Source organism: Callionymus lyra, chromosome 1 (assembly GCF_982586985.1).
Source record: "Callionymus lyra chromosome 1, fCalLyr1.hap1.1, whole genome shotgun sequence".
NCBI classification, from domain to species: Eukaryota; Metazoa; Chordata; class Actinopteri; order Syngnathiformes; family Callionymidae; genus Callionymus; species Callionymus lyra.
In genome coordinates, this window is record NC_141818.1 from 43,371,573 (window position 1) to 43,392,179 (window position 20,607).

Below are 20,607 nucleotides of genomic sequence, written 5' to 3' on the forward strand. Positions count from 1 at the left end.
ACTCTAAAAGTATTCAACATTAGTCGACATGAGTCTTCAAATTCTATGTCCAATGCGAGAAACATTAGTTAACATGGGTTAACTCTCATTAAAGATCCACTGACGGGAAAACTCTCCTGACTTGAAATGTTGAAGTCTTCCTCTCCAAGATGCAGTAAGTCTCTCATCATGACCATTTTTCTTTATAAAGTTTCTCTGAAATCTGGACGAACGAGAGGTGACGAGAGTCCATTATAACATAATAATGACTTCACTCCTCCTTCAGCTGTAATCAGGCTTTGTTTATACGACGAGTCCCTTGGAGGTGGAGACAATGCACGCTCTAGTAGAAGAACTCACATTTATCCGATCCTTAAAACTCTACACTGGCTGTCAGTTTCTTTCAGGGTCAACTTTAAAATTCTGGTTCTTACTTTCAGATCTATTCATGGTCAGACCATCTATCAGTGATCTGATCCGGACTTACACCCCAGCTCGGGCTCTGAGGTCTGTGGATCAGAATCTACTGATGGTTCCTGAACACGCTTCAGGACCAGAGGAGAGAAATCCTTCCAGACTGTTGCTCCTAAGCTTTGGAACGATCTTTGTGTTTGATGATCTACTGACTCCTTCAAGAAACATCTGAAAACACTTTTATTTGTGTTTTTCCATGATTTTCTGGGACTCTTGTGTTTGTCTTATGTGTCTTGATCTTTAAAAGTATTTATTTTAACGGTGTATTGTTTTCGATTGTTTAAGCGCTTTGTGACCCTGGTCTAGTAAGATCAAATAACCATTACTTTACTTACTTACTTACAAATCTCCATGTTTGACCAATCACAACAGAGTGGGTGTGGTTATGGTCAACAAGATTTCATCTCCAGAAAAACAATGTTTTTTCAGTGGGCGGAGCTTAAGATCATTTTCTAATGTCAATATTTCAATGAAAACAGAGTTTTGTGCAAACACACACTGATGATACAATAGAGTCACACATCACAACAACAGACACACACTGATGATACAATAGAGTCACAGATCACAACAACAGACACACACTGATGATACAATAGAGTCACAGATCACAACAACAGACACACACTGATGATACAATAGAGTCACACATCACAACAACAGACACACACTGATGATACAATAGAGTCACAGATCACAACAACAGACACACACTGATGATACAATAGAGTCACATATCACAACAACACACACACTGATGATACAATAGAGTCACAGATCACAACAACAGACACACACTGATGATACAATAGAGTCACACATCACAACAACAGACACACACTGATGATACAATAGAGTCACAGATCACAACAACAGACACACACTGATGATACAATAGAGTCACAGATCACAACAACAGACACACACTGGTGATACAATAGAGTCAAAGATCACAACAACAGACACACACTGATGATACAATAGAGTCACAAATCACAACAACAGACACACACTGATGATACAATAGAGTCACAGATCACAACAACAGACACACACTGATGATACAATAGAGTCACAGATCACAACAACAGACACACACTGGTGATACAATAGAGTCACATATCACAACAACAGACACACACTGATGATACAATAGAGTCACTGGTGTTCTAGTGTTTTTGTTCTACCAGCCTGTCTTGAGCATTTCTCTTCCATGGACGGAAGCCTCCATGATCCGCTAATTCTCCAGCTGGCTGCAGCGAAGTGAGTCCAACCATGGAGGTTAATGTGCAGCCAGGATTCGTCTGGAGCTTCAATACGACCTTTAACCCCTGAAAAAACAAACCTCTACTTCAATCAACTGTTTGTGCTTCCGAAAGTTTTGCTAGGAAGTAAAAAAGTAAACACATTAAAGGGCACCTTTAATGGGGGCAAGGGTGAAAAGCCAACTCTCCCGACTTATTCACATCTTGCAAATGTTGAAGTCTTCATCATGCAGTCGTTCATTCATCATGACGTTGCTCTGTTTTGAAGTTATTACTTAATAAAGTTTGCGTCTGAAATCTCGCAAAACAAGATTACGGTTTAAATTATACATTCTGACGTCACTCTGGTGAAAATGTCCTCCCCTAGAAGCCCTAAATCAGTTAAATACCTACATGTTTATAAACAAAATAAATATTTATGTAAACATGGTGAGAGTTACTTCTGCCTTTAGGTGTTTTTGTAATGTGTACATAAAGTAGCAAACCTTATTTTTATTATTCGTTTTTAATGTACAAAACGGGAGTTTTAGGGGTGAGTTTGCAATTTATGCGAGTCCTTGGTGTTTTTGTGACCAATCAGAGCAGAGTGGGCGTGGCTGCTTGGACGAGACTTCTTCTCTGCCAAAACAACGCATTTTAAGTGGGCGGGGCTTAAGCCTATTTTCTAATGTAAATATCTTTATTAAATGAGAGTTTTGTGCAAAAAGAAACTGATAAGTATAATAGAGGTCCTAGAAATATTTAAGTCACACTTAAATCTGCACATTAGGTGCCCTACAACAATCCAAAGATTTTGTCCAGGAAATCATACTTTTGTCTTAGGATTTGTAAAATATGGAGCTCTTCCCTTGTTAAGTGCTTCATTAAAAATAAACCCAATTGCTTTGATAAATACCGAAGAGACATCTCATAACAGTGGCGACGGAACAGACGAGCGTCTATTCTATCGTACATTAACGCTCGGCGTGAGATGGATTGAACTCATAAAGTTGGGTTCATTCAAACGAGGAAACATTTGTAGTAGTTTGTCATCGTTGAAGACGATCATCACATTAACACGAGACGACCTGGAGAAGATGTTATTAGCACCACTGGAGCATTAAACTGTGTCCTTCTTCCACGAGGACGAACCGTCGCCGTCACGGTGGAAGGGATGCATTGGTCAGTGGTCCATCAGTGTATCAGAACCATCTCAATGAAAAAACACACACGTGTTATTAGTCACTTTAATTTCAAAATAATTCTTAAAAATAGATTATTCTTAAAAACCACGTGACATTTCCAGTTACAATGGTTTTCTAGGATTTGCGAGTTATTCAAGTTCACATTTAAAAGGAATCGTTCAACGCAAACATGTGTTTTTGCGTCAAAAACAATGATCGCAGACGCAACTGATAGGAGCGCACTGCTACACTGCCTCCTATCGGGCAGACACCAGAAGGCAACAGGATGTGTCAAGGCATTCGTTTGCGGTTGTTCTTTCACAATAACTGAAGTAAGAAGAGGATTAACTTGGTCATTTCACATTATGACGTCACAGAATGAGTTGCAGCCCCAAAGTAGAGTTTAAGAAGTGTCTCAGGCTGATGTTTACAGGATACGTTTATAAGAGACATCGTTTTCTGCCAAAGAAAAAAAAAAGAAACAGATTGGTCCTCTTGACCAGATGATGAATTGAATGGAATGAAGTTAAAAAAAAACTAAAAAAACCTACATTTTAGGGAAATATTCAGTGGGAAAAAAAAGATTTTAAGTCAGATTTCTAAAGACTTTACCAGATTTATTGCTAAATATATTGATTTATTTCGACAAATTAGTTTTTGATTCTTTTAACATTCCTCTCTGGAGTGAGTTTAAGATAGACGAATGAATCTGTCTTTAATAATAATAATAATAACCCTTTTAATCAAGTTATCTCCTCACGTGTGTTGGGTTGGAATATCAACACAACCCTTGACACAAACGGAAGCGAACCTTAAAAATAAAAATACGATGATTCGTCGGAAGAACACATTTGGACGACTGAATGAAAATGTTACATTTTCTTGCTAAATCAAGAACTACCTTGTTAAATACTCTCTAATCTACTCATAGTGTAGCATTTGGTCGATGACAGGAATGACGCATCACAAAAGTACAGCTCTTTTGAAAGTTGTTTTTCCTCCATTTGCATAAGCATTGGTCTGGATAAATGAAGCAAAACCGATGAAAAAAAACAAAAAAACTTTCAACTCTTGTTCAGGTCACCGTTGATTCATTAAAACGCATCTGATTTTGCGTCCTACATACAAATAAAAGTGTTTTTGTTAAAGTGAAAATCTACATTAATTCATCTATGAGCTACTATATTCCTTAAAACATGATCTCTAGCACAAACTTTTAAAGTGAAAATAATCTAATGACGAGTTAATTTAAGATTACAGGAGGTAGAGCAAAAAGGAGTACAGGCACACGTTTGGTAAAACGGCACGATACTTTTTCCTCTTCCCTTCTTTTTTCCTTCTTTCTTAAAAGCGATCAGGAGACGATCCGAATGCCGAAGTGAGTTTTGAGCTGTTCGAGGAAGATGAAGGTGAGAATCGTGTGAGGAATCAGACGGATACCAGCCGGGACGAGACCCTGGAAAAAGAAAGAAAGAAAAAACACGTATTGATCAACCTCCAATTGAGCACAGGAAACAACGACCGGCCGAAGATCAGTGTCAGTGAATAATTCAATTCAATCATTTCTATATAGTAAGGTTGAAATATAATTATTATTTATCACTTATTAAAATGTTTTTAATATTTTCTAAATCAATTAAAAAATGTTAACACATATAGTTTGATATTGTAATTCCAATCATTTATAATACCAACATTTTTGTATTGAATTTAAAAGGCTATGGATTAGAAATTGGTGAATTTGATTGATTTAAACAATGGATATTTAGTGTCACCAGACAGTAACATTGCTTTGGAATCTGCCTTCAACGTCACATGATCATCATGTGCGTTTCATGATTGACAGAAAGTTTCCTCAAGTACTCTTTTGGTATCGTCTGGTGTCACTATCAAACCACTGCATTTATCTTTATTACAATTATTAGACTATTTAACTTTGTGTAAAAAATACCTTTATTTTGAAAATACTCAATATTTTAATTCAATTAACACAAAAACATAACTTTATGCTTAACAACAACAAGATAAATATTCAATAAAAAGTTGCCTAATTTTAACTAATACTTTCATGGCACTGATATATTATCAAACAAGTTATATTTTATGACATTAGAGCTAGAGATTTTTTGTTCAAAGAGTGATACAAAGCTAAACATTTCTTTAACTGGCCACTGGGTGGCGCTCACTGACGCGTGAGAGCAGAGAGTTTAGTGTTGAACAGAGTAAAAATGGATCTAAATTATGCTTATACTTTAATTATTAAGGTAAGGTAAGGTAAAACTTTATTGAATTTTTTTTTTTTTTTTTTTTATTGAAATTGTTTAATTATTTATTGTTTAATTTAATTGTTTATTATTATTAAAGTATGAAAAAAATGTTAATTGAAGCGTTGGTAGTTACATTATCCATGTTTCTAGCTTCACTATATTTTTTCATACAGTATTTTTTCCCCCTGCACCAACTATTAAAATAGCTAAAGCTTTTTTTTTTTTTTTTAACTTATTTCATGCTCAAAATAAATAGGTCTCAGATAAAAAAGTTTATAAATACACTAATCAAACTATGATCCAGTTGCTTCCTGTGAGCTAACCCATCCTTCGCTCTTGATAACTGTGTGTGGTTTCCAACCTTGTAGAACGCCATTGGGCCCAACTTAGCGGTTTCTCTCAAGCAGTGTCGGACGCCCTGAAGAAAACACGCGTCAGAAACAGGTGGAGACGAGGACGAAGAAAATGTTCTTACCGTGTATTCTCCCTTCGAGTTCATGAGTCTGGTCTTGACCACGTCCAGCGGCTGACACAGGAACGTGGCGCAGCCTCCCTGCAGTGACAGCGTTAAAGCTTCTGGAAAGACCGACCGGTGATGTCGCTCGTGCTACTTACAGCGATGAAGCTGGAGAGGAAGTGTGTGAAGATGGTGTCGCCCATCAGTCCGGTCCCCAGAACCAGCTGCTTGGCCTGGTCGTAACAGGCCAGCTGTAGCACGAGACAGTTTGTTGGATTATTTGCACAAATAATCATGATCTCAAATTATTGGAGCCGCTCTCTCCATGATAAACTGAAACATTGTCATTAGAATATTGAATTTTACATTTTTAAACATTAAGAAATAACATATTTTGATTAAAATGTTGTGGTTCTTTTGCTTTTTTCTTTTTTTTAACAATTTTATGAAAGATTTATATATTGAAAGGTAAAATCTATGATTGAATGCTTAATTCAATTTAACAATTGAATTAAGCATTCAATTGTATTATAGAACAATTAAAATTAATTATATTTAAAGAAATTCAGAATGAACGATTAATACAAATTTCTACACAGATTTTTATTCCAATAATTCATAAATATGTAAATAAAACATTTATCTAACATTTTACATATACAGAACATGTTCTTGAATTTATATGTGAGTTTATACATATAATTTAATATTTTTTTAATTAATTATTTTTCCTTTTATACATAGATGGGTGGACTGACTTGTATCTCTTCCCATATTTGAGAAAAAGAACACTCTAAAGAAAAGAAAAGAACTGTAATGACTAAATCCAATTAATGAACCAAATAAACTCAATGCCGGGTTTCATGATCTTAACTGCAGTAATTCAGTTTAGGCACTAGGTGGCGCCAAATATTATAGCGTAAGTTATAGAGTAGATGAAGAAAACGTGAACCGTTCGCTTTAGAAGTCATTTTAACAAGTAGGTGAAGAATATAATTTTTAAAAAATTACCTTTTTTTACTAAATCAGATTTTTGCTGGAATTATATACACCTTTATTTATTTATTCATCATTTAACTCAAAATGAAATGCATAATACAAATCTTATTACTCTTTAGTAAAGGTATCGGTAATGAAATTCAACTGGAGAAAAATATTTTAAAAAACAACTTTTTAACCAGATTAGAGTGGTTCAAGTCATTCTCTCTAAACTTGTTGTCTCAACACGACTGCGTAGAATCCATTGTTTATTCACAAACAAAAGTTATTGTTAGCTGTAAACAGGTTCTGTAAGAAAACTCGTTACACGTGCAGGGCGACTCAACAAAGCCGAGTCATGTGACTTGCCTGACCGATGGTGACCATGGCCCCTCTGCTGGAGGCCATGGAGGCCCCGGAGAAGAGTCTCCGCAGACCCTCTGTCGAGGACAACAAGGGTCAGACACGTGGGACAGGAAGGCGAGTTCAGAAAGCGAGCGTTTACCTTCTCTGAACACTCTGACCAGGCCGTCGACCGCATGTTTGTAACTGTGAAGATAAAAAACATTTTTTTTTTAAATGTATCCTTTGAGATGCTCGACCGTCACTCACTTTCTCCGGAGCTCTGGAGGAAGTTTCATGTCGTTCTGCATCCTGACGTTCACCAAGTCGGCGGGTGTGCCCACAAATCCGCCCGTAACGCCTGTTGATGGAGAGTTTGAATTAGCACAGTTGGCTGGTTTGTGTACCACACGTCAGGAGCACACAATGACGACAACACTCAACATGACAGACAACCGCAGCACTCACAGTTTCACCCCGAACACTTAAAAAAAAAACAACGTTTCTTTCAGTTACATCACAGACAACGTCTCTTTCCCCTTTTAGGAGCCAGGGTCTCAAGCAGGCAAGATCCTACACAATTCTATACAGCTTTTTCCTTTGCTTTTTTGGTTATTCTACGGTGTCTTTTAAGTGTAACCATACCACCACACAGTTAATTTAATGAAAATCCCCAATAAAACAACTATTCTTTGTACTGGGGTGTAAGAAAAACATCAAAAATGAATTTGATTTCCTATTTATTGGGCTTTCAAATTGTATTTTTCTTGTAGTTATTCTATTGTTTGTATATAAAACAATGCGTGTATAGATTCAACTTTTTTTTTTATCAATCATTTTATCAATCAACATGCAAATATTCAGGGCATTTTGTCTCACAAATAAACTACAGGCAAATGGCAGCACAGCTAAAGGAACATGAGAACCTGGTGATTACTGAGGACGAGAGGATACAGCGAGTCCAGCAGCTTTTAAAGCTGATGTTTGGACATATTTTGGTTTGAAAACAAATGAAAGCAGTTATGACTTCGTCAAGAGTCATGTGGTCTGTAAATACTACAACACCAGAGTCAAGTACTGGACAATACTACACACATATCCTTGTTACTACACTATCACAACACCAGAGTCAATTACTGGACAATACTACACATATATTTGTTACTACACTATCACAACACCAGAGTCAAGTACTGGACAATACTACACATATATACTTGTTACTACACTATCACAACACCAGGGTCAAGTACTGGACAATACTACACATATATACTTGTTACTACACTATCACAACACCAGAGTCAAGTACTCCACAATACTTCACATATAGTCATAGTGTAGTAACAAGCATATATATCATGATATATCCTTGTTACTACACTATCATTATATATCATTATATATCATGATACATCGTACCTTTGCACACAAACTCCTACTTTCTAATATATAGTTTGGGACATTTATTAAGAAACGAAAACATTAAATATTTTGGTAAATCTTGTAAAAAGCAAAATATAAATTCAATAAAAAAAAGATAGTACTAAGGGATTCACTCTTCGGTGGGAAATTATTATGTTCCAGAGGCTGTGTGTCTCACAGCATGGACGGGAGGAGACGCCTGAAGAAATCCGGAGCCACATGTGGAGACAAAACCTGTTGCGTAATCTGGAGGAATTTCACAGAAGTTCAGCCAAACTCTCCGTTTGAGTCGAACTCGGAATCCAAGATTCTTTGGCTCTAATGCTTTCTTATGCTCTATGATTAATAAAACACTTTGATATTTGAAATCTGCCAAAGATCAGGATCGAGAAAAGACACGTGCTGTGTCTCAAATCGCATACTTGCGTACTCAAAGTTAGTATTTTTAGTGCGTTAGTGCGTCTCAATTCTTAGTATGCGAAATTTAGCCAACAAAGCTGAGCATGGTTCGATGGACACTAACCACCCTAAACAGCCACCATCTTAATAACGTTGTAAATGGAAGTTACATCATATATATATATTCATATATATTCATATACTTACAGGTGTATTTTCAGCAGCATTAGAAGGATGACACTTCTTCGGTGCTGATACAAGCTTAAATATCTCGCAAATATTCGATGCTCATATTTTTTCTTTATTTCTTTTTCCAAAGTTGCAAAACGTGCTGCCAGCAGGTGGCGATAGCGTTCAAACAGCTGGTTTAAACCATTGTTAAATAGTAGTAGAAGAAGAAGCTGTCATGTGATTTCCGGTTAGTGTGTAGCAGCAGAGTTTCATTTGAGACATACTATCTGTGGAGAATTTGCGTACTAGTTAGTATGTACACTATACTGATGCATACTAACTTCTAGTATACAAAGAGTAGTATGCGATTTGAGACACAGCAACGGTTTTTCTCCATCATTAACTGAACCTGAATCTTGTTGCCGAAAAATGTAGAATTATCCAATTTTTCTTCCACTCACCTCCGAGTGTGCCGAGCAAGACCTTCTGGTAAAACGGCATCGGACCCTGATTCGCGCTTCCCATCATGTCCCTCACCGTCTCATAGATGGCAAACCTGGTCAGGGAATAAGACATCTGGAAGAAATGATGAAAGAGCGATCGTTTAGAAGACGCTTTCAGACGAGGTTGTGTCTTGAAAAGACGATCCACACTCAAACGTGTCTACCTGTCGACACAGAGAAGCCGACAGTCCATTGTAAAGAGCCAGAACTCCGTCACTCTTCACCACGTGGACAGCCATGCCCACCATCCTCATCTTCACCTCCTGCTGCGTCTGCAGGTGGACCTGAAGTCACAAATCTGTCGGTTAATAAACATTCAAAGACGTTCATGAAAAGTAGGAAAAGTATTTCCAGGGTTATTTTCTTAATGATTAGGATGAGTGCGATATTCTGCTGTGTTTTTAATTTGGTAATTTTTTTTAATTTCCTGGTATAGACTGTGATCGATTGACATTTTAGACATGAAATATTTTCTACAAGATTATCTTTATTCTTCTAAAAGTGGGTAACATCACAGAGATTATTTAAAAAGTATAAATAAAAACATATATTGCACAAGTGAGGAAAAAAATATACCAGAATAACTACCAGAATGAGTACTAATTAAGTCCGACAACTCATTTTTATTACGTAATTATGTATCATCATTTAATATTCCTGCGTCACAATTCAAAACAGTTGATTATTTAACTTTTATTTTTACTCATTGCTTTACTTTATTTCCATTCCTGGTCATTTGTTTGTCGTTCTTTGTGACCCAGACCTGAAAATACTTTTGTTTTGTTGCATTTATATATTTTTTCTTTTTTTCTTTTGACAGAAAATTCTACAAAAATAATACATTTAAAATAAATATTTAAGTTGCTCAATTTTCTGCTCTCCCGATTTCAAAATAAAAGTCTGTCATCAAAGGAAGCTTCCGTGTCAGAATGAAAGTTGATGATGGAAAAAAAGTCTCTCTCAGACTCTTGATGTAACTCAGGGACCGACGCATGTGCACATGTGTAGAATGGTTGCAACATATTTACCTTCATGCATGTGTGAGCCTTGACACAGTGGTCAGAGATTCATTTAATGTGACCTTTGACCTCCTTTTAAATGCTTCCCATTTATATATACATATAAATAAATATCCCAAATTAACCTCGACAATGCAGAAAGTGTGTTACTAAGAAAACTTGTTTAGAGCAATGTTTTACAGAAGAATCGCTTTTATTTTATATTAAAAAAAATTGTATTGAAACTCAACTACATGCTAAGAAAGAAACGCTAATTTATGCTGCGTGCAAATGTAAGCTTATAACAATCAATGTTGCCACACAGGTCAGAAATACACAACATTTAAATATATATATATATATATATATATAAAAAAGAATGTTTGTTATATTTAGTAGGATATAGTGGGAAAAACGTATAGTATTTGGATAACCTTCTGTTAACTAACTAATAACTCATTGTAAGTTTACTTTGTCTGTCAAAGACCAATAAAAGTTCTAGAGATCAACTCTGTTTAAGTTTGGGATTTTCTCACCGGGGGATGGGAGATAAGCAACTGTTTGGCAATAAGTTCTACGCACAACAGCAGTTAGTCCCAACACGTCAACACTCACTGGTATTTATACAGCTCAACTGTTCAGCTGGAAGGACACAAGGCAGTCCTGCTGCAACCATTACTTTTGTTCTGGCGTCAAACGACTCCTTAAAAAGTGCTGAATCACTGCCCGACAGTTATTAAATAAACTTTACACTCTGACCAGAGACAATGGGATAATGATTTATTCCATATTGAGGTGTAAAACACTCACAGAAACACGACTTTCCAGAGTTATGTCATTGATTGACCTTTATAGGAAAGTATTTTGACAAAGAGTGACAGTTTGACGAGCCACATATATATATATATATATATATATATATATATATATATATAGTTCAAACACTGACTCTCCCGGCATACTCCCAATAGATAGAATAAAGCTCCATCTATACTCCCAATAGATAGAATAAAGTTCCATCTATACTCCCAATAGATAGAACTTTATTCTATCTAAACTCCCTATAGATAGAATAAAGTTATATCTATACTCCCAATAGATAGAATAAAGCTCTATCTATACTCCCAATAGATAGAATAAAGTTCCATCTATACTCCCAATAGATAGAACTTTATTCTATCTAAACTCCCTATAGATAGAATAAAGTTCTATCTATACTCCCAATAGATAGAACTTTATTCTATCTAAACTTCCAATAGATAGAATGAAGTTCTATCTATACTCCCAATAGATAGAATAAAGTTCCATCTATACTCCCAATAGATAGAATAAAGCTCTATCTATACTCCCAATAGATACAATAAAGTACTATCTATACTCCCAATAGATAGAACTTTATTCTATCTAAACTTCCAATAGATCGAATGAAGTTCTATCTATACTCCCAATAGATAGAATAAAGTTCCATCTATACTCCCAATAGATAGAATAAAGCTCTATCTATACTCCCAATAGATAGAATAAAGTTCCATCTATACTCCCAATAGATAGAATAAAGTTCTATCTATACTCCCAATAGATAGAACTTTATTCTATCTAAACTTCCAATAGATAGAATGAAGTTCTGTCTATACTCCCAATAGATAGAATAAAGTTCTATCTATACTCCCAATAGATAGAATAAAGTTCTATCTATACTCCCAATAGATAGAATAAAGCTCTATCTATACTCCCAATAGATAGAATAAAGTTCTATCTATACTCCCAATCCAAAACCTATTCAACATTTTACTTAAGAATGTAGGCAAAATAAGAATTTTAGTTAAAGACAAAAATGATATAAATATTGTTTAGGTATAGACAAACATTCGTTTACAATTTAATTTTGAGGGCTTAGACTTTCAAGTCCATTAATGATGAATTTGTTTTAAACACTTACGTTTTCAAAACTATTCTCACCGTTGAGGTGTTTAATTTAAAAGACTCTCAGATTCCAGGTCTCAGAAACTGATGGAAGTCGTTTCTTAATGTTAATCATCTATCAGACGGTGGGAATGTTTAACCAACATTGGAAGTATATTGAAGCAAATAACTGATAAAAGATCATTTACTATTTGGTGAGAGGAAGTCAAAGCAATCTGCACAATTCTAGAAGAAACAATAGTAAGTATACACTTTAGAGAAGGCTGCGTATCGCTCGATAAAAAACATCACGTGTCGGCACCAAAACTTGTCACCGAAAAGATAAGGATTGTTTTATTGTTAATACTCTGCATTACCCAAACATTTCGGCCGGTGCCTCAAAAGTCCTACACCCAGCCCTAACATTAGGTGTAAAAAAAAAATATCGCTACACTTCAGTATTGCAAAATTTTTTCATGATACCGTAACAATATTCAACAGCACCATATCAATTTTTTTTAATGAACAATTACCACGCAAATATTTACTCTTTTGAAATACAAATATAAATTCATCTGTTTGAATCCAGTAAGTTGAAGTTAAACATGTAACAGAACCCGATATATCGTTGTTCCAACTGTACCGCAATACACTGCATCGTTGCCCTTGTTCGTATCGCCAGTTTCTTTCCGATACACACCACTATTGTGTATTATTCCATGCAACAATGTCTTGCTGGTCTCATGATATGAACAAAGTATTCATTGTGAAAAACTGCATTTTAAAAAGGGACTTCATGCTTCAGATCTCTAGTATTTATCAAATTATACTACAACTCATTTGGCATGAAATCTGAATTATTTATTCGCTATAAAATCCAGTTTTTTAGTTGTTTTTTTTTACAAAAATGTTCTCCTAAAGCAAAAGTAAAGCATGTGCTGACTACTTCTTAACAGTCCACATGACTTCCTGATTGCCAGCTGTCATGATTCGGGTCATGTGGTTCTGGCACTGATAGAATCAGGAAACGGACTGAAGTGACGACAAAAAAATGACAAACACATGGACACACACCACGTCTGAAGAGACTCAGGTTTTAGATCAGTAAATTGACCGTTTCATTATCCTGTCAAATTTTTGATTAACTTTAGATTAAACTGTGAGGGACGTTCAGTCATGCGACCGTCCTGCAAGTTCATTTGTAAAGCATGCGTTTATTCAGGTTTTAGGGCTGGACTAATGTTAAACAGATGTGCTTTAGACAAACAAATATTTTTGTCCATTTTCTGAAAGATAAATTACATTTTCAACATCTGGAAGTAAATAAACATCATAATAAGTTTGTAAATGAAATACATGTGTATATATACAATTTAGTGTTTATACTTTATTCAATTAAAATGACTCTAAAACAAAGGATTTATAAATCAAACCCAGAATGTACTACTTTAAATCTTTGTATTTCTTTATTCTGTATGTTATGGTTCTGAGCGACACTGACAAACAAGCTTTTTAGATCAAAAATATAACGTAAATTTAGTCTCACTCCCTCTCAGTGAACTCACAACCACAGCTGCACATCATTACGTTCATGAAAGTCTCATTTTCCACCTTTTCTTTAAAACACACAAATCCCTTCAATAATGACACATGAGTGTAAAGCTGCAGTTCTCTGTCCTACATGTAGTTTTTGAATAAACCGAATGTTGAAATCTGTTCATTTAAGAGTCGATTGTACTTCAATGACACACATTAGTGCATCGAAACCACCGTAGAGCAGGAAAGATAAATGTAACCAACAGCTTATGTCGTTGGACGTCATTGAGATGTCACCAATTAAATATTTACCAGACCAGTCCAGGTAGACTCAGGAACAGGTTTAGGGATTTTACAAATCCCACTTTAAGAAGAATCATTTTTATGGAAGTATATCAGCGACATCGGAATGGTTGAATTTAAATTGTTGACATTTTTATTGACTACTTTTTACAATTGAATTCAATGATTTCAATATTATCTGTTTATTTCCTTTTTACTTATTAATTTAATAGTGTATATTGAAAGGAGACCCTGGATGAAGAGGAGGTTGTTGCAGAAATTATCATTATTTTTTAAATAAACATTTTTTAAATTATATATTTTCTACACCGAGTTGGACACTTGAAGCAAAACAATCCAAACAAATCTAAGCAAAACAATGTAAATACATTTTCTTTAGTAGCCTCTTAAATTCAATATTAAACATGTTAAATTCATATTCTTTCCATAAATATTTTTTTTAATTATATATCTATACAGTGAGTTTGACACTTGAAGCAAAACCATCTAAATACATTTTCTTTAGTAGCCTCTTAAATTCAATATGAAACATGTTAGATTCATATTTTTTCAATAAATATTTTTTAAATTATATATTTTCTACACCGAGTTGGACACTTGAAGTAAAACAATCTAATTACATTTTCTTTAGTAGCCTCTTAAATTCAATATTAAAAATATTAAAATCAACTCTTCGACCTTCGATGGCATCGATATACTTCCACATATTTGTGGATATTGATCGTGAAGAGAGAAACTTCTAAGAGAGTAATTGTGAGATATGGTTGTGCACACATGTTCACACATGTTCACACATGTTCACACATGTTCACACATGTTCACACAAGTGTGTCGCAGAAACTACAGTTGCACACGGACTCAGAGCCAGAAGAGCGTCTGCAGCTGCACAGGCCCGGCTCACCTTCACCAGGTCCAGAGGATGAGTGCAGCAAGCGGCTCCGCACGACGCCAGACCCCCGAAGTACCAGCGCGACATCCGTTTCTCAGTCATGGCTCCTTTCCAGCGGCTCCTTCCTCCCTGCACTGAACTGAACTCGCCTGGCTAGTGGGCAACTCTGGATCCGGACCTGGGACTTTGTGCTCCAGCTGCTGTGCGCGCGACACCCCTCCTCGCCATATCATGTGTGCGTGCTCACGTGAACGCGCGTCTCCGTCAACAGAAACTAGATCAGCCAATTGTCGGCGTGCACGGAGGAGCTGCCCGTCCTGCCCCAGATCCAAAGGTCGTCTCGGGGCTACAGAAAGCAGGCTAACCGCGACCCCACGGACACTGCACGTCCTCCACTGGAATCCCCGCACGTTGCACTTAAAGAGACACGAGATTATTTCCACGCATCCGTAAGGCTGGGCAGACCGGAAGAGCGCGCTGTGTCTTTAAGAAGACCCGGACATTTCTAACTGTAACACCGATGTGTCTTAAGTACCTTTTTTTAAACAATAATTTTAATTCAAAGTTCGAAAACGAGTATATGTGTTACTATTTACTATTTTATATATTCCTAGGTTTTATAAGTAAAATATAAACAAATGTATGTTGGGAATCTTGGTCCATTACATGATTATTATTTTTAGTTTAGCAATTTTAACCATTATTCGTTCAAAGAAAAAACACATTAATATACTTCTGCAGCGAGTGCGGTTGTTTTATTGTTATTTACACGTTTATTTGTATTCAAACTTTTTTTTGTTAAGCTGTTGCGATCGCCCTCTGTTGGAGACTTAAACTTAAATAATAAAAATAATACATTTTAATTTAAAAGCGCCTTTCTGCCTATCGCACTGAAGGTTTACATTATTAATTACATTGTTTTAATGTATTTATTTCACAATTTTACTAGAGATTGTTAGTTTAATAACTTAATACTATGTTTATTGTTTTTCAAACTTGAAAAAGGACACAGACAAACACATATAACAACACAATCATTGTTTTCCAGGGTTAAAAAAAATTATAGAAATAACTGCAAAACAGTTACAAATAAATAAACAAAAGTAGATCATAAAATATTCCAGTTATGTCTAAAGGTCCATGGTAACACAGGTCAACGAAATGTGAAAAGTAACTTGGATTATATTAAGAAAAACAAACAATAATGGATGATAAACCATTAATAAATGTCAGAAGAACTTTATTAAATAAATATTAACTTTTTAGAAAAAAAAAAACATGTTGAAACAACACAGCAAAGGGAGAATATACAACTGAAGCTTCTTATTTACAAATGTTATTAAGTCGAGCTTAATAAATTAATCACACACGTGTTAATGAGTTGATGAATAAATAAATAATCCACAAGAACACATATTGGCGGTCACCACATTGTGTCCTTCAGTACACAGACCTCCTATATACACACACACGCACACACACACACAATGGAATTTGCCAGAAGTAAATGACACGCATTAATAAACATGTAAACAGAGATTATTCCCCCCACAATCCATGTCAACACCCACAACTATAGGAAATTATCAGTCCATCATTGTTATTCAACAAAAGACTGTTTTATAAATCAATGATGTTATGATATATATCAACTGTAACATAAAGGGACAAACTTTTTTTTTTCAGAAGGTTGTGTTTTTTAACATGTTTTACTTGTTGGTTACTAAGCTAGTCGACAACAATGCTAGTTGCAGTCGTTCTGATCTGAAATGTAACAACCCGGACAATTTATCTTTGTATATACAATGAAAAAACAATCTTATAATTTCCAATATCAAATTATATTATATTTCCAATACTTGTTTTTTGGAAATACTTTTTGAATTCTAATATCAATTGGAGGCATATTGCTTGATCTGCTCTATGAAAAATTGAAATCTGTTTATTCATTTGAATTGTAATTTTTTGGAAATTCCCAATTGAAAAATAAACCTATGCTTTCTAATTTCCACCGTTTGCAATAAATGTATAATTTATATCTTAAATGGACAATAAATATCAATTGATCTTCTCTATAAAAATGCCACCTATCACAATAAAAATAAAACATCAGTTAACTAATTATAATGTAATTATTTTGAAGGGAATGCGTGTCTCAAAATGTCTCGCTGGTTCCACCTATTTCCTTGAACAACTGGACAAAATACTTGTTTTGTTTAACTCTTTTTCTACCGATTCTTATACTTTTAAGATGTTTTTGTTTGTGTCAGCAGGTTTTGTGCTCATATTCCTTCTCATCGTGAACCAGTTATATGTGGAAAAACATGCATTAAGATGAATCTATTAATTGAAAAACAATAATTTTATGTCAGTCTTGAGGAAACCAAACATAAGGAAACTACACAAATGATTTCTCAGATGGCTTCACGTCTCCTGTTGCTGCTGCTGAGCCTGGGTTGTCTTTGACAACTCTGCTAAATCCGGGGAGAGCTTTGCCCCCTGCTGGTGTGGAGCCTATAAACAGAAGAGCGCCACCTAGGAGGAGAAGCACGCTGGCTGCCCAGCCCAGGTACAAGGCCGGGCCCAACTCTCTCTTGAGCGGCGCGGCCACGTTCGGGTCATAAAAGTCCCTGACGATGGCGTAGGCGGTCCAACTGATCGGTATCATGTAGGTAAATCCAGCCACCATGTAGAGAATCGCTGATATTCGGGCCAGCTGAGCCTTCATGGCCTGCTTAGCGGCCCCCATGCAGTGGGTGCATTTGGCCCCCAGCACGCCAAAGAGGAGAGCCAGGAGACAGAGCATCAGGGCGAGGACGGTTAGACAGCGGGAGGCCTGGGCGTAAGTGGACAGAGCCAGGGTAGAGTCGTAGCTCTTGCACTGGATGTGGCCGGTGGTCTGAGACAAGCAGTTCATCCAAAGTCCTTCCCACAGAACCTGAGCGATCACCAGCTCGCCGCCGACGAACGCAGACACTCGCCAAAGAGGGGCCGCACACACCAGCGCCCCGCACACCCAACCGAGCACGGCCAGCACCAAGCCCATCATCTGGAGACCCGTGGAAGCCATGGAGGACGTTCCCCTGGAGGTTTTCAACTCTGAGTGGACGGTTGAGTATGAGGCGTGGAGTGAAGCTTCAGATGATCAACTTCTGCGGTCACTGCACAAGAGATGGGTCAATTACAGTTGATTTACGTTACATATGGCTAATTCAATGTGCCACAATAATACATGTAAATGAAATAAAAACTTTTCTCAGATATTTTAAGGTTTTAAAAAATATAGTCATCTAATCCATTCATTTCAGTTCATTAGTTAATCTCTCCAAACAGCACTTGTTTTATTCAAAACTAAATTGGGAAACTATTGGTGTTTCATCGACTGAAAAGTAATTTGAATACAGCATCTTAAACTTTATTGAAAATTTGGTTGACTAAAGGGAAACTGAAAATGTAACCAATTAAGATATTAACAAGTACATGTTTGGCCCAAATACGTATATTTGATTTATTTATAATAGAGATAGAAAATCACCACTAGATGCCGCTGTTTCACAGTGCAGACCTCAAATTCCGAGCCCACTTACTCTACTGGATCTACACGTCATCGCACGTCAACATAATTATTATTACTATTATTATTATTATGAATTACAGTAATAATAATATTATTTATACATGTTTATTGGTATATATGCATAAGCTTTTTGTTTGTTTAAGTCAATCATGTTCAATTTTGTTTCATTGGTAGATTCGTATAACTTCATTTCTGCTCTACTTTAATAAACTTACTAAAAAGCTTCAAAGATCGTCAGAACAATTAAATAAATTGATCCTGATGTTGAAAATATACTTAAATACTTCCTTATCCTTAAATTTAAAAAATATATATACTTAAAATCTGTTTAAGATTCAATATTTCTAAAATGTACAACGTAATCAATACAACTTCCTCAAATATTACTCCTCATCACAATGTCTCTTGAACATACTGTAGATGAAATGCAGTTACTTTGTCATCAAACAAATAAATCACAAATAAAGTTAATTATAAACCTTACATGCACATTTTGTGTTTCATAATTTGGTTTTATATACAAATATGTATCACTCACCAGAAAGCACTCGCGTCCATGGATGTTGTGTGTCTGTGTTGTATGCAGCTCTATCACAGGACTGCTTGTTGTCGTGAGCTCATACGCTGTTGTGTAGGCGGGCAGCAGCGTGCAAAACTGCATACTAAACACACACAAACACTTACACACACAGATTGATATGCCAAAAATGATAACACAATGACACTTTGTTGTAGACGATTCCAACTGTAGAAGACTCTTGCGTGATGGTTGTTTTTTATTTGTGTTACACTTGTTTATTGACACGTCTTTCACCTTAGCTTTCACTATTCTTACGTTACTTTTAGCTCTGCGATTTTTTTCTACTGATATATTGTCTTTAAAATGTTTTGACATTGAATTGAATGTGATATCTATAGCGACAAGTCATGATTCAGTTTTCACTTATTTCCCGTCTGGAAAGAATTCCTCACACCTTGCAGGCGAAGGAACACAGAGTTCAAGTTTTGTATTCACCTTTGCTGTGTCAAATCGCATACTTCTCATAGTATACTAGAAGCTAGTATGCATCAGGATAGTGTACATACTAACTAGTATGCAAATTCTCAACAGATAGTATGTCTCAAGTCAAACACTGTTGCTACACACTAACAGGAAATGACGCGACAGCTTCTTCTTCTCCTACTATTTAACGATGGTTGCAACCAGCTGTTTGAACGCTATCGCCACCTGCTGGCAGCACGTTTTGCAAGTTTGGAAAAAGAAATAAAGAAAAAATATGAGAATCTAAATATTCGCGAGATATTTAAGCTGGTATCAGCAGCGAAGACTCATCCTCCTACTGCTGCTGAAAATGCACCTGTAAGTATATATATATATGCATTTATATATGACGTAACTTCAGTTTAAACGTCATTAAGTTGGCGGCCGTTTAGGGTGGTTAGTGTCCATCGAACCATACTCAGTTTTGTGGGCGTTTTAGTACGCCAATTTAGTGTGCATGGCGCACCAAATTTCGCATACTAAGAATTGAGACGCACTTGCGCACTAAAAATACTAACTTTGAGTACGCTAGTATGCGATTTGAGACACAGCATTGTATTTTTAACGATCGTCTAGTTGACAAAATATGTGGTGTAGTTCCCCTCCTAAACCATGAGATGGCGGCAAAACACACCAATTCCCGGTCCTGAAATATTTTCAAGTTTCGTTTTCCTGGAAAGTTTTTTTTACTTTACGTTACGTTTTATTTCTATTGCCTCATTCCTATAATGCTCGAAGATGGATCGAGCAGAACGTAAGTCACCCTGTCGTTTTGTTTTTCTTGTTTGCTGATAATAAAAAAACAACCGTATCTTTTGTGTACAGCTTTGGAATTCCGCAGAGATCTCAGGATAGTCCTGCTGGGGAAGTCTGGTTCAGGAAAGAATGCAACAGGAAACACCATCATTGGAAAAGATAGTTTCCTTGCTGAGAAAAG

General features: G+C 35.9%; 2 protein-coding genes across 2 annotated transcripts; both read right to left on the reverse strand.

Annotated features, from left to right (window-relative positions):
• Window positions 1–2,930: 2,930 nt before the first annotated feature.
• Window positions 2,931–15,470, reverse strand: slc25a10b (solute carrier family 25 member 10b). The gene is made up of 10 exons (XM_087808600.1): window positions 15,064–15,470; window positions 9,588–9,707; window positions 9,382–9,496; window positions 7,196–7,286; window positions 7,089–7,132; window positions 6,953–7,023; window positions 5,764–5,856; window positions 5,624–5,701; window positions 5,510–5,566; window positions 2,931–4,337 (listed from the first exon to the last, which is right to left on the reverse strand). Exons 1-10 carry the CDS (start codon window positions 15,151–15,153, stop codon window positions 4,236–4,238), a joined length of 861 nt encoding a protein of 286 aa, XP_087664726.1. The 5' UTR covers window positions 15,154–15,470; the 3' UTR covers window positions 2,931–4,235.
• Window positions 15,471–16,072: 602 nt separating this feature from the next.
• On the reverse strand, window positions 16,073–19,215 carry LOC148089620 (claudin-4-like). Its single transcript, XM_087784719.1, has 2 exons — window positions 19,167–19,215; window positions 16,073–18,212 (listed from the first exon to the last, which is right to left on the reverse strand). The coding sequence occupies exon 2, from the start codon at window positions 18,119–18,121 to the stop codon at window positions 17,450–17,452; it is 672 nt and encodes a 223-aa protein (XP_087640845.1). The 5' UTR covers window positions 18,122–18,212; window positions 19,167–19,215; the 3' UTR covers window positions 16,073–17,449.
• Between the last annotated feature and the right edge of the window lie 1,392 nt (window positions 19,216–20,607).

Coding starts and splice junctions, on each gene's coding strand:
- slc25a10b (XM_087808600.1), bottom strand. CDS start 15,153: ATGACTGAGAAACGGATGTCGCGCTGGTACTTCGGGGGTCTGGCGTCG. Junction 5,857..6,952: donor CCATGGTCACCATCGGTCAG/GCAAGTCACATG, acceptor CTCGTGCTACAG/CTGGCCTGTTACGACCAGGC. Junction 5,567..5,623: donor ACTCGAAGGGAGAATACACG/GTAAGAACATTT, acceptor TGTTTTCTTCAG/GGCGTCCGACACTGCTTGAG.
- LOC148089620 (XM_087784719.1), bottom strand. CDS start 18,121: ATGGCTTCCACGGGTCTCCAGATGATGGGCTTGGTGCTGGCCGTGCTC.